At 46.8% G+C, this 14,010-nt stretch overlaps 1 protein-coding gene across 8 annotated transcripts in view; it reads right to left on the reverse strand.

Annotated features, from left to right (window-relative positions):
• Nucleotides 1–331: 331 nt before the first annotated feature.
• Nucleotides 332–14,010, reverse strand: part of KIAA1217 (KIAA1217 ortholog) — a 447,403-nt gene continuing 433,724 nt past the window's right edge. For 5 of the 8 annotated variants that reach the window (XM_053895904.1, XM_053895903.1, XM_053895906.1 and 2 more), the window contains 7 exons: nt 13,280–13,443; nt 12,400–12,564; nt 8,889–9,008; nt 5,088–5,165; nt 3,381–4,976; nt 2,739–2,861; nt 332–2,023 (listed from right to left, as the gene is read on the reverse strand). In XM_053895904.1, the coding sequence (XP_053751879.1) occupies nt 1,523–2,023; nt 2,739–2,861; nt 3,381–4,976; nt 5,088–5,165; nt 8,889–9,008; nt 12,400–12,564; nt 13,280–13,443 (2,747 nt within the window). In that variant the 3' untranslated portion in view covers nt 332–1,522. The remainder of the gene's footprint in view (nt 2,024–2,738; nt 2,862–3,380; nt 4,977–5,087; nt 5,166–8,888; nt 9,009–12,399; nt 12,565–13,279; nt 13,444–14,010) is intronic. The other 3 variants (XM_053895907.1, XM_053895909.1, XM_053895910.1) reach the window with 3 other exon arrangements.

Below are 14,010 nucleotides of genomic sequence, written 5' to 3' on the forward strand. Positions count from 1 at the left end.
CTTGACTTCTACCGGACATTTAAAAAGAAAAGGTAGTAAGAGCCCCTCTTGTAAACGAGGGTGGAAACTCTGGACCCAGGTTTGCTTTCTGTTAGCCAAACCTTGGTAAAGCCACAGAGGAGAGAGTCAGCAGGTTACATCAGAAGGCACCGCACTTGCAATGAATTGATCAGGAACTCATCATGAATCAGAGAAGTAGAGCTTTCTGAAAGCCAGCTCGTGTCCCGTTACACGTTACTTATAACGTCCTCAAAACCCAAACCAATTACCTTGGTAATAGTTATGTTTGTTCTTTGACTAGGAAGCAGTTCGAGTGACAAGGTACAAAAAATAATAAGCATGCAGCCCTTTATTTAGTTTTGCAAAGTCTCTGCTTATCGTTCTGTATATTACATGACTGTGTTATACAAATACATTTATTTACAAAAACACTCTATCTGTGCAAACTTGTTGCTTTTTAAAAATGTACGGGTATCCCCATTTCTGCCCATCCCAAGATATATTTTTAAAGCATGCATAAAAATTAACTTTGGTGTGCGAAAACTACTCTGTGCTGCCACATACGGTATTTTTTATTATGTCTATTTATATATGTACAAAAGTTGATCAGTTTACAGAACCGTACAGAAGTGTACATGTTAAAATCCACAATGCAAGAGTGTGGGTCACCAGGTCTCAGGAAACAAAGGAAGGGTTTAGATACTGGAAAGGAAACAACTAGAGAATCCCAATATGTTAAGAGAAAGAAACAAGAGAAAGAAAGAAAGAAAGAAAGAAAGAAAGAAAGAAAGAAAGAAAGAAAAGCAAAGAAAACTAGCTTGCTTGGGCTGCAAATTATTATACATAATTCTCACGGCAGTGCAATAGGTTTGATAAACTGCCTTCTACATATGCCTCGTGTCGGCTCGTGTAGAAGTTCACTGGCTTTTTGTCTAGCACGCTACTTTCAAATGTACAATGCTATAGTATCAAAATGTTTTTGGCAAAAAAGATCTTGAAAGGAACCATGACGTTCTGACAAAAATAGAAATCTGTAATAAAGCTAAATAACACCAAAATAAAAGGAAATATTATAGTATCTGTTTTACAATTTGTATAGATAGTCACGCTTGTGTATTTCTCGGTTTCACGTCTAGTCTCCGTAATGAAAAATATTTTTGTACAAAACATACTAAAATTCTGGAATCATACATGTTTTACATGCTGAGTACATTTTCCTCCCCGTCTCTCACACACCCTTCTCTCCTGCCAGCCACTCTTTTCGTAACACATGCTTACTTCATTTGACGGGTATCGGCTATAGACAGTGAACACTATGTAATTACAATAGCAACGAAGAAAACAAACAAGCTTCACTGACATCTATTAATCCAGTATTTAGCACATACTTAGCATTAAGCCTCAAACAGTACGGCAATATGTTACATTCGCTTGGGAAAACAGTTGTGGAAGACTGTCGAAAAACATTTTTTGTGTATTTTTTTAACGGTAACTCCGACTTTCACCTAACAGGATTTGGCCTTTAAGAGGTTTCCTTGGCTGTGGATGGGGTGGCTTTGCTTGAACTTCCGTTCTGTGCCTTGTAGCTGGTGAGGCCGGGAGTGTGGATGGTCCTGATGCTCTTGGCACCTTGATTCAGTGAAGTGGGGGAGGCGGGGGAGGGCGGGGAGGAGGAGGAGGAGGAGGGGGAAGGGGCTGCTCGGCCGTTTTGAGTCTGCAGTGAGAATGAGAGATGGTGGCCTTTCCCTGTATGAGTGGGGCTCTGAAACTTTAAGGAGCCATTAGAGACAGAGGGGATGAGGGAGGCAGAGGGAGCAGATCGTCCTGTTTGGGGGCTGAGAGGGTTAGAAGTAACCGGTGGTTTAGTAGCAGGTGGAATAGGCAAGTTAGAGCTGTCACCACTAGAAGAGGGCAGAGAACTGCTTTTCCCAGAGCTGGGAGAAAGGGCTGGAATCTTAGAAGCAGGTAAGGAGGGGAAAGTAGGCTTACAGTCCCCACCAGCTTTCTTAGCACTTCCATTAGCCTGCAAACAAAGATGGCGGGAGACAGTTTGTCAGAAAGCTGGTAACACGATCAAACCACAGGGTCTGGCAACACAGCCCTTCTGAGAATGACTAAATAAAAGAAACCAAATCAAACCGAACCAGTTCAAGGCCTGAGCTAAGTTCTTGTTGTGCTGCACTGGACCTGGTAGAGACCCCCCAAAGTACAAGAGCGGAGATGTGTAGAACGGGAGGAAAGGAAGAACGGCGTAGGTGAGAAGAGGCACACCATCCCGCTACCGTTCCCGGGTGCTAGGTCGGCCATGCGTCTGGGGTGATTACTGGGGTGGGGCGGGGGCATCGTGATGGACAGTTAATGTGCCTCTAATGCAACGCAGTCAGCATATACGTTAGTACTGGTGACTTTCGGGGCAGCTCAAGGACAGGTCTGACTCGGTTTCCCGAGGTGTTCTGATGAACCACTACATTCACCCAAAGAAAAGCCGACGGGCCCGGCACCTTGTGTTAACAGTTAAACTTTGGAGTCACAAAGTAAAAGATGTTTTATTGCAAGCATGCAGAAGCGTGGTGAAAAGTTTAACGAAGGTTTTTAGACTTTCTTCATGCCCCAGATCCAGGGTGTCTACGTAAACCGTATCTTACAAAGAAAGCATGATATTTGGTATAAACTAAGTCAGTGACTTGCTTCTTAAACGCAACAGTGTCCATCCAAAATTGGGTTTAAGGTAAAACTACCTGACGGTATTGGCGGGGGTCCTGCAGTTTGGACTGCTTGCCAGGCTTGTCCAGGCTTCCGGGTCTGTTCTTGGAACTCATGGGGACCGGCATCCTGCTCGTCTGTGGGGTCCCGGCGGCGCCCTGTGGGAAGGAGCAGCGGGAGGGGAAGAGAAGGAGAAGCACGTGAGCGGATTGTCGCGCAAGCTCTCCCACTGTGTGCAGAAGCTCAACGTGAGAAGCCACAGCCCTACATGCAGGACAGATCTAGGAGACGGACATCAGGAGACACCACTGGGGTTAATTTGAAGAATCAAACAGAATGAATCTGCTCCACTACTGATCAAACGGATTTTAATGTGAGTATCAGAGCAATCATTTCAACAGCACATGACTGACCCAGCGTCCTCTGCGTTTACCCAACACCAATCAGCAACAGAGGTAAAAAGAGAATCAATTAGCTGTTAGACACCTAGTTGTTGTTGTTTTGAAGGTGAGGGAGAAAGTGTGAGAGAAAGGGATCGTGGCGAACAGACAAAAATAAAACCACAATGAGCCACCTGAAAGGAAGCAAGTAAATCACAAGACACCTGTTGCTAATGGTGATTATGGCAGATGTAAGAAAGCAGCTGGGCCTTTTCGTTTTCCATCAGACCAAGATACCTTACGTGAGGCTGAAGGTACGGACGAGGGGGGCTCTAGGGCAGTGGGAGCTTCGTCCAGAACTAGCAGGGAGCGGGGAGAGGCCTCTTGGGCTATGTGGGCTGAGCTTGCAACAGAATCTCTGTTGGAAGAGCATGAAGCGTCCACCAGGGCTTTTGGACTCATTTCACTGATTGTGGTTTCAAGCTGTTTGATGGTCTGCTCCAGGCTGTCCAGCGTCCTGTAGGTATTTTTTCTGATTTCGTCAGTTCTGGAAATCACAGGTGCGTTCTCTGCACTGGGCGGCTCTGGTCTCCTAAGCGTACTTTTGGGGGCGTCTTCAGGTTGGGACCTAGTGATTTCAAATCGTTTAGCTTCCTTGTGCTGCTTCAAAGTGCCGTCCTCCTCCTCCTCCTCGTAGACCACCACCTGCAGCGTCTTCTTCCCCGTTTTGGTTCCCGTGCGAATTGCCTGAGTGAGAGCAGCCAGTTGCTTTTTAGGGAATTTGAATTTAAACTTTTTCTTGGGGCTTTCAAACTGGTCATCCGTCACGTCACCCTTGCTTTCTGCACTTGGAGAGTCTGCGTGGCCGAACCTGCTCAGCTCGTTCTTACTCGTTTCCTGTCCCGGGGGTTCAGCCTCTGGTGAAAGGCAGTGTGGCTGGAATTTACCATCAGCCTGCTGCCCTGATCCGGGGCTGCCGGATGCAACCTTCTTATGCAACTTTTGGGAAGTGTTATTCTGGAGTACAGGGTCTCCGTTTTCCTCCTCTTCCTCCTCCTCTATCTTTTCCTCTGTCATCATCCTCTCTAATTCCTCGTCGCATTCCTCGAATATGGTTGAAAGTCTCTTATACGCAGACCGGATGTCCATGGGCTCGTCAAAAATGATGATAACTGGTTTCTTGTCTAGGCACACGACTGGCTCTTCGTTTTCAGCTCCTTCTTGTGGGGACGTTGCTTCTTTCTTGGCGTCAATGTTAACCGTCTGTACATCTTCCCCCTTTTGGCTCACTATGTCGCGGACCTCCCCACTGGAGAGCACCTGGACGGCAGTTTTGGTGATCATGAAGGCGATGTTGTCGGTGGTCGCATTTTCTTCAGTGGGAGAACTTGGTGTCGATTCTCCGTCCTCGCTGGGGTTCACGCTAGCATGCCGTGCCGCCTTGGGTCTTAGAGCAACCTGGCCGAACTCTGTCATGTGAACCTCTTGATCTTGAGTTCTGACATCACACGTGCTCAATTCAGTTGACCTAGCGGGAGAGGGAAGGTCACACCTATCTGTGTTTTCCTGTCTTTCTAGTCTCATCTCCTTCGTCTTTCCATAATTCATCTTCTGATTCTCAGCGTCAGGCACAGGGTACTGCGGTCCTGAGCTCTTAGGTCCTTTGTTTATTTCATCTAATGAACAAAGGCCAGAGTAACTGGCATTGACCTTAGACACATTTTTCTGGGTATAGTTTCTACTGTCTTTAAATAAACGTTTGCCGGGTATGGAATTTTCCTTCTTTAGGATGTCTGTTTTATACTCTGATGTTCTTGATGCATCAGAAACACTATTCTCCATTGCTATTTCCCATTTAGGATGGTCAAGGGGTGTGAGAGCCCCTGTGGGAACCTGAGAGGGAAGTGGAGGAGGGAAACCACACACATTAATCAGAACAGGATCCGCGAAAGGGGGCCATGAATCTGCATGGTATCCGTCGGAACGCAGATTTGCTAAACTCACCTTTCGGGATTCCATTTGGGGGCCGTTTTCATATTCGACATCAGATTTCCGAACGTCTTCATGGAAAAATTCCAAATTCTGGTAGAATAGTGTAGGACATGTTACTGCACAAAACCACATCCCCCCCCCAAAGTGGACTATAACTAAATCGTTCCTTTAATCACACTTCCAGAACCTGCGGGCCAAGCACATCTGCCAAAGCCTAGACGGCTCTACTTTGGCTGGCTTTGTGGTTCTCCAGCTTCCAAACACGCCCTGTGTTCGCACGAGACGAAAATCTCAATTAGCAAAATAGTTTAGGGATTTGCAAAATTGGTGAGGGAGCAGTTAAGAGAATAAAAGGATCGATTCTGTATCCACACGTTCTCTCTCCAGCATCTGATTGTGAGCTTAGCAGAATCGAAAACGGGAAGAGAGGTGTAGCGCAGTAGAAAGCACAGTATCTCGGCAGGCAGAAGCTTTGTGGTTCTAATCCAGCTCTGCCCCTTAACTGTGCCACCTTCACTTTCCTGGGCCTCCGTTTTCTTGTGTATAGACTGGGGAACTAGACCAGAACCCTTCCAGCTAGTTATTTCGGTACTATCTCTGCTGCTTTTCTGGAAACTGTCCTATAAGGACTCTGGCCCACTTGGGTGTAGTACTTGGAGATGAAACGAAAACCTTATTTTTCCCTGGTCAAATGACAGACTGACAGTGTATCTGCAGTTTGCACTTGGACTTGGCCAAGTCAAGTGTCACAATAACCTTCAACCTAATAATACCCAAGGCGGTCAAATCCAAATTCAGAATAATACCCTCGAAACACCTCCAAAGCAGATATTGGAGGCTACAGCGGTGACTTTGACATCGTAAGTCAGCTTCTAGTCTCTGTATTCTCGGATACAGAGCGAAGGTCCATTTCTGCGGGTGTCACCGAGATTCAGGACGTGAGGACCCAGCAGTGAGGCTCAGGTCCGGACAGTGCTTCACTGGGAAGCGTGGCCTTGTCTGGCTCCCTTGGGCTCTGCCACGACACTAACACTAGCTGTGCCTTGTCGCTTCCAAGGCACTGCTGCCCCTTCTTCTTGCTGCCAAAGCCCGAAAGGAAGAGGTGGTTACAGGGGGAAGGGACACAATCCCGAGAAGGTTGTCTGGCTAAAGTAATGACAACATAACAAAGCATAATAACCGGGCCCCGCCCAAGTCAACCCACAGCAACCCCACCGCCCTGTTACAAATGGAAAGGATGTCCATACACATTCAAGGAATAACACACAAACAACAGAGTCAGTATTAATCACATGGAAACATCGTACAGCATACGAGGTGCATCAGCCACGGGATGCCTCCTGTTAAACCTCCCCTCCTCCCGGTAAGGCCCCAAACCAGTGCAACAATTCGGCCGGTGCAGACGAACAACATGAGGTCTTTTGTGGGATTTTAAATTTGGATCATTAAACAACTCACACATCCAATAAAAGGTTTAAGAAGAAAAGCAAGAGAGGTTTCGGACTAAGGTTTCCATCCCGAACACGGAGGCAGCAGAGCATGCTAGGACTTGAGTGAGAATTTACCCCTGAATTGGAGAAGGAGTCGACATGTAATCTAGGCACGACACGTGCACAGCTGACGTTCTTCTGGCCCAGTGCCCGGGGTCAGCGCTGGCATCTGTTCTGACTGGTCAGGGCCCATGCCATACCCACTGCTAAGTATTTCAAATGTCACCCAGAGACACACGTATTTTAAAAGGGGTGAGGTAGCAGGAATACTCCGATGAAAGCCACTAAGATAAAGATGTCAAGGGTAGGTTTCACAAGACCTGTTATTTTTGTTACTGGGCTAGAAAAAAAGAACGAAATTATCACAACAAGTGCATTCACTGTATCCAGGGTAGCTCGGTCACAATTGTCATGTAATCTCACAATGATATCTCAGAGGTAATCTTAGAGGGTCAAGACTGCGTAAAATGTGGTTAAACCTCTTAATGTCTGTTTATAGGTAGGTCCTGAGGTTTGGATCGTTCAGAAAACTGTGTGGCAGGCTCTAAATGCATATGGCAATCAAGCAAAATCAGAGACACAGTTATAGGAAAATTGTACACAAGTGAAGCACTAGGCTGACACCTCATGATGATAAGGAGAAAATTTTAAAGAAATACTTGATTTATAGAAGAGTAGACGAATAGCCCAGGAGGAGTGCTGACAAAAATGTGGGGAGAAGTCTGATACTCATGGTTATTATGAGACAGGTCAGTCTGCTGCATAGAAGTATCTAACACAAGCACTTAAGTGCCTATACGGCTCTCACTACAGACTTGGCCTATTATCCGACGGACTCCTGATTGAGGTGAAGGGTATCTCAAGGCTATGGCTTTCTAATTGCAAGGCAATAAATCTTATGCAACTTTTCAGCCAATGAGCAAAGTTCTACGAGACAACGATGATCTCTAGAGGGATCTTCCAGAAGTTCCCAGTTCCCAGTGTTTCAGACAGACATCGGCCCAGGTATGCCCTGTGACTCAGGATATGCCAGGGCCTTTCATGAGGTGGTTTTACTTAGGGCCACTGTAGGGCAATCCCACAGACTGAAAGAGGAGTATATTTCAAATAGGATGTCATGGGTTCACTTGAAAGTAACAGGAGATTCTCTTCATGAGAAAGATTTAACAGCAATAATCTCATAACCTCTCCTGCTGCATGGAGATGCCCTCAACCCCCCCTCCCCCCCCCCCCCCCCCCCCACCTCGGCAGACCTAGTTTGCAGGAGGCCCTAGGATGGTTGTAAGGCAGGGAGGAGGAGGCCGGTCTCCTTGTCAGGGCCTCACGGCCGGGGGCTGTCAGCCCCAGGACCGTATCTCTTGAAGGATTATGCTAGAATAGCCCTCTGATTCATGATCCTTCATCTCCCTCACTGAGGCTTCTTTCACGGGGACTGAGGTGCCCACCGGGAGTAGCTATTAGGCTATGCTACGGCTGATTTGTTTGACTTTATTTAGGGGAAGCTCGAACCTAGTCCTTGCGAAAAGTGCTAGGACCGGAGTGGGTCACGATAAGCTTTTAATCCTGAAATTCATTCAGATAAGATGGCTTTATGCCCAAGAATCCTAAAAGCTCTAAAGCCAACTCAGAAAGTTGAAGCTCACACATTCAGGCCAATGTCCTTTCCCTAAAGTACTTATGTAATGACGGTGAACTTTGTTTTAGAGCCCGGACAGCTGACCTGAAGCCATTAGGACGCCACAATGTGTATGAGCACTGAGCTTACACCGAATTTATTGTCTTGCAAGGTATAGTTTGAGAATTTGTCCTACTTAACGCAAATTCCGTCTGGCGTTCCTGAACACGTGTGCAAACACATCTGCGTCGTTTCTACGAGGATACACCCAGGGATGGTGAGCATGTAGCTCTGCGGTGTGTTTTGTCCCTACCCTCTAAGGCTTGCAGCTACTTCTGACACAGGCGTGTTGGATCTAGAAGACACGTTAAGAATTAGAAAAAGTGCTACACACTTGACTGGTGTTTCCATTTTCTTCTAGAGTTCTAGAAAATCTTGCAACGGGGATACTCTTTAGTTTGGGAAGATAATGCCCAAGTTCTGCATAGACTGTTACAGGAACACACAGCGCACGCTGGGAACCCGAACCAGGTATCTCTGATTAAACCTAAGGCTGTGTCTCCGTTAGTTTAAAAAAAAACAAAACAAACCAGGTGAGAGGGAAAAAGAGGGCACAGAAAGAAGGACAAACGCAGGAGTGGTGTTAGTGTCAGAGCAAGGAAAGAAGGACCATTCGACTGTGTGGCAAACGTGTAACTGCCACGTTACCTTCTTCTCCTTGGGTGGGACTGTGGCCCCCGGCCTAGTGTCTTTAACGTGACTGTCAGCCCGGGACTGCTCAGCGTGACTGTTTGAATTTACATCCATAAAGGAACACTTCTGGAATGCCTAAGGGATTAAAATACTGAGGTTAACAGGGATGCCGGCGTAGTGACGAGGGAGGAGGGAACAGACAGGGAGTCTGGAGGCGTGGAGACCCCAGCCTAGTCCTGCCGGGCCGTCACACCAGGGACGGGGAGGCGGCGCCACGAAACCTGGTTTGGCATTTGGCCTCAGAGCAGCAAAGCTAGGCTCTGAGCCAGAGGCAGAGGCTTCCTCACTGGCTGTGCCACGGCGTGATAAATGGACAGAACCCTTGGAACGCATGCCCTTTGTGGGGTGTCTGGGTGCCTCGGTCGGTTAAGCAACGGATTCTTGACCTCAGCTCAGGTGGTGATCTCACAGTTTGTGGGACTGAGCCCCACACTGGGCTCAGCGCTGAAAGCGTGGAGCCTGCTTGGGATCCTCTCTCTCTCCCCCTCTCTCTCTGCCCCTCCCCTGCTTGCACTACTCTCTCGTCCAAAGTGCACAGAGCCCGATTGGGATTCTCTCTCTCTCTCTCTCTCTCTCTCTCTCTCTGCCCTTCCCCTGCTTGTACTACTCTTTCGTCCAAAGTGTGCAGAGCCCGATTGGGATTCTCTCTCTCTCTGTCTCTCTCTCTCTCTCTCTCTCTGCCCCTCCCCTGCTTGCACTACTCTCTCGTCCAAAGTGCGCAGAGCTCAATTGGGATTCTCTCTCTCTTTCTCTCTCTCTCTCTCTCTCTCTCTCTCTGCCCTTCTTCCCCTGCTTACACTACTCTCTCGTGCAAAATAAACTTTAAACAAAAAAAAAAAAGAATACAGTAGTAACATAGTAACAGGTACTCCCACATTCTAAGGTGCTCTGAGGTGCATTTAGAATAAAGTGATGCTCCTGAGTGCCCATGGGGTTCTGAGCTGCCTCCTTTCTGCCTGAGCTTCTAGATCTTTCCTAGAAAACTATCAATTTTAGTTCTAGGAGTCCACCCCAGTTTGGGTGAACAGTGGGTGAGGGAGGCCAGTCCTCAGACAAACAGAAAGCACAGGCTGTGTCTGCGGGGCAGAGAGGGAGTGACAATACGGTCACGAAAGCAGGAAAGATGAAGAACCCAGCACCCAAGCTTCTTGAAATCAGTGGCTCTCAATTCAACTACATGTCACCTAGTTAAAAAAAATTTTTGTTACCCAGGCCTCACACAGAGAATAATTAATTCAGAATTAATTCACAGGCCTTTTTTTTTTTTAAACTCCCCCAAATAATTCAAATTTGCAGTCAGGATTAAAGATCAGCTATTTCGATGAAAAATCCCAAATAACTGCCTCAATATTTTCTTACTGCCGAATATGGCCCTTTGGAAATAACTCCGTGGGCAGAAAGAATATCCAGGCCCGTGCCAAGTTGACTGTTTCAGCACGGGTCCTAAAATACGACTTGAGCCGATGCCTGGGAACTTCCCCGGCCTGCTCTTCTGTTTCTCTGCTTGTTCCTTCTTCCTGAAGCCGGTGTGCTGGCTCCCCCCTTGGGGTCTCTCAGACACCCCAGTCCTAGCGGGCCCTGGAGATGCCCATTGAGGCCACCTGCCATCTCCGCTGGGCTGTCAGACCCTGGACTTTGGAGCCTCTGGTTTTTTCTGACGCCTGGTAACACACAGCAGGAAACTGTTCCACAGTCACACTCAGGAGGCCGCATCTGTTCCTTGTCCTGCCTCGGGGGCATCTAGAGCCCAAGTGCGCGGCTGACCTCCTGATGCAGCGGGTAGGGTCCCTACCCCAGAAGGAGGGCTCTTGGCTTTGGTTAAGTCAGGCTCAGAGCACTTGATTCACCAGTATTACCTAACCACCAATAACAAAACAAGAAACCACATACTCCAGGCTTTGAAAACTTTCAAAGAAACCATCAGAGATATTTAGACGTCAGTGGTGGGAAATATTCCCAAGTGATGAGCTCTAAAGCGTAGCTGGAACAAGTAAATGACTTCTCTTTGGGGGCTAGTGCAGGACTATCCATGAGCCTAAAAGTTTCTACTTCTTGGATTAGGAGTGACTGTTCACCTTGCACAGATGTAAAATTACCTAGTTCTTCGTCATCCATTTGAACCAAACTGGGCCGCGATCAATTTAAACCACGCTTTGGGGCAGAGGCTACAACGAACGGTCCCAGAATCTGCCTACACATCTCAGGACGAGCACCAATGTCCCGACGACAAGCAGCCCGGCCATGCCAGTGTCATTAGCCAGAGGGTCCTCCCTGGATCACTGAATGACGGACGCCTCCACCCTCTCAACTGTTTCATGCATCGCTAACCATATACATCTATGGTTCCTATGTATGACATTCTTTAAACGTCCTAAAAATCTGTCAGCGATCTGATTGGTGGAGGGGATGTCCTAGGCCAGTCTGAGAGAAGCTCAGAAGGGCTCAGCCCTGGGACAAATCAACCAGCAGCCCTGTAAATCCAAACAGCCCAATTTTGGTAGTTATTACCAAGGAAAGCAGAGTGGAACAGCTGTGGTAGAAATGACATGGCTTAAAAGTTCTCCTTACTCCACACGAAGAATGCACACCCATGGTGCGTGCACTGGTGAAGAGGCAATGTATTTGGGAGCCCTAAGTGTGTGATCTGACCATGTGATCTGACCAACCAGAGAGGGGAAAAAATGCTACAGTGAGTATGGGTCAAAATGAAATATTCTATGAACAGACTTTGGTCTGGGAATTGTGCATGCCTCTGATTAGAAAAGTTCTTAGAACATACACCCAGGGTAGGTTCACATCCATGATTTGAATGTGGGGTAAACTTTGAGTACAGTTTCTGTACCCCATCCTTAATCCTAAGAATGGACTGTGTCAATTAATTAAAAAATAAAAATAGAAAACTAATAAATAATCATTTCGCAAACAGGGCAAAGAAAATGGGAAATGAAATCGTTCCGTTTTTCTGCATATTTGAAAAGATGATGCTGACACCGAATGGGAACTTGGTATGAAGGACAGAAGACCTAAGGGCAGCCATTCTAAGTATTAAAACCAAAGTTTTTATGAGACCCACGTGAAGGAGGCCTTAATCAGTCCTTATGAAGACAAGACGATGGCTGATATTTTGGATCCCTGTCTGAATTGCTTTTGAAATGAATGGACTATTAAAAGCAAGGAAAGTAAATCCTCTTGGCCGGAGCTAGGAAAACTCGCAATTCATTTCCCGTATAAACTTCCTGAGTTGTTTTGTGAAACAGTCATTCCTTACACATGTCATGAAGTACCCTGAGGGTAGTTCAGGGCCATCTTGGAAAATTGGAGGCCAAGGCCAGAAGATGCTGCTTACGAGGCCTAGGTCCAAAGTCTCCTTGCCAGCCCTCTCTAGGTAATGGATCTGTGAGAGACATAGCCAGAGCGGCCTAGGTAGGAAGGCAAGGAGCCACAACCAGTTACCTCATCCACATACCTGGAGTTCCGCCATTATTTTGTCTCCTTCTTCTTCTTCCTCCTCGTCCTTTGAGGACGAGGTAGCGACTGGCGGTGGGGATGGGGTCCAGGTGGAAGCCAGCTCCTCGGTCGGACACTTAGAGGCTCTAGCCTGGGGGCTTGGCCCAGCATCTTCACTGCTTGCCTGTGGAAGATTCAAATCACAGATATTAGCTCAACGCCTCTAGGGGCTGGCAAAAAGAGGCACAGATTACAGCAACACACGTTCCCTTACTGCCTGGCATGTCGGCTTCCTACCTCTTCAAATCGAGTCGAAAGACTGTTAATATCCCTTGCTTTTAGTTTGGGTTTTTTTGTACAAGCTGCCATTTTGGTGAATGGGTTGAAGATTTTAAATGAAGTTATAACTACTCAACATTTGGTGCCTTTAAGAAAGGCCTGCCCGTACTACATCCCCTTGGAAATTGTATTTTACATTTAACACAAAAGACCAAACTTGCCAAGTTAAGTGCAAGCTAAAACCCACTGAACACCTTTCTGTACAGACTCTTACAACCGTGTGAGCTAGTCTCACTTAGCTTTTGTAAGGTGGACTTTCCTTTGCGTCCCCTTCTACTCCGTTTTCAATCTTATGAGGCCCTTGCTGGAGAAGTAGCTTGTGATTTGCATTTTACATTGTTGCAGCTATAAGTCAAGTAAGGATAGAGCTGGTGGTGCTGAGTCTAGTCCAATAACACTGGCTGACATTTTCCCATCTGTGGGGCTTCCTGTGATGTAGCTTAATCAATTCTCTCCTCTGCCTTACTGCTTTCTGTGTTCTACATGAGAATAGAGAGAACCTTGTCTAAGGGTATCATTTGAACTCAGAGACCAGTTCACCAGAGCTGAACCCATCAGACCTTAGCGGTGATGTTCTCCTTCCTGCTGGTGTAGACCACATCGCCGGACCTCGTGGTGGTGAGCCCTGATCCTGGCAGGTAGCTCCGCCGAGGGGGTGGGGGAGGAGGAGGTGGGGACTTACCCCCCAGCTTGTCCAAGTCTTGTTCTGAATTTGGAGAGTCTTCTGGAAAACAGTGTGTCATTGCAAAATAACCTCTTTGCAAGAGAACTTCCAGAACAGTGTATTTCTATAAACTTGATGCAATCTGATGTAAACATCTCTCTGTTCTTTCCATAGTGTCAGGATTAAAGGCATAGACCCTATAGCCCGACTGACTTGAAATCCCAAAAAGACCCTGTACAAGTTAATTAACTTCTCTCTGCCTCAGTTGTATCATCTATTAAATGGGTATCATAATAATCCTCTCCACTGGGATGCTGTGGAGATTAAATACCTTAATATACGCGAAGCACTTAGAACAGTGCTTAGTGACTTACTGTAAATGCAATGCAAGTATGAGCTATCATTATTAAAAAAATATGTGCATATATATGTATATATATATATGTATATATATATATATATATGTAGCATATATACATATATAGATATATTTTAAGTAGGCTTCATGCCCAGTGTGGAGCCCAACATAGGGCTTGAACTCAGGGCCCTGAGATCAAGACCTGAGCTGAGATTAAGAGTCAGATGCTCAGGGCGCCTGAGTGGCTCAGATGGTGAAGCGTCCGACTG

The sequence above is a fragment of the Panthera pardus genome, unplaced genomic scaffold (genome assembly GCF_024362965.1).
Source record: "Panthera pardus isolate Hobbes unplaced genomic scaffold, ASM2436296v1 HiC_scaffold_6, whole genome shotgun sequence".
In the NCBI taxonomy this organism is placed as follows: domain Eukaryota; kingdom Metazoa; phylum Chordata; class Mammalia; order Carnivora; family Felidae; genus Panthera; species Panthera pardus.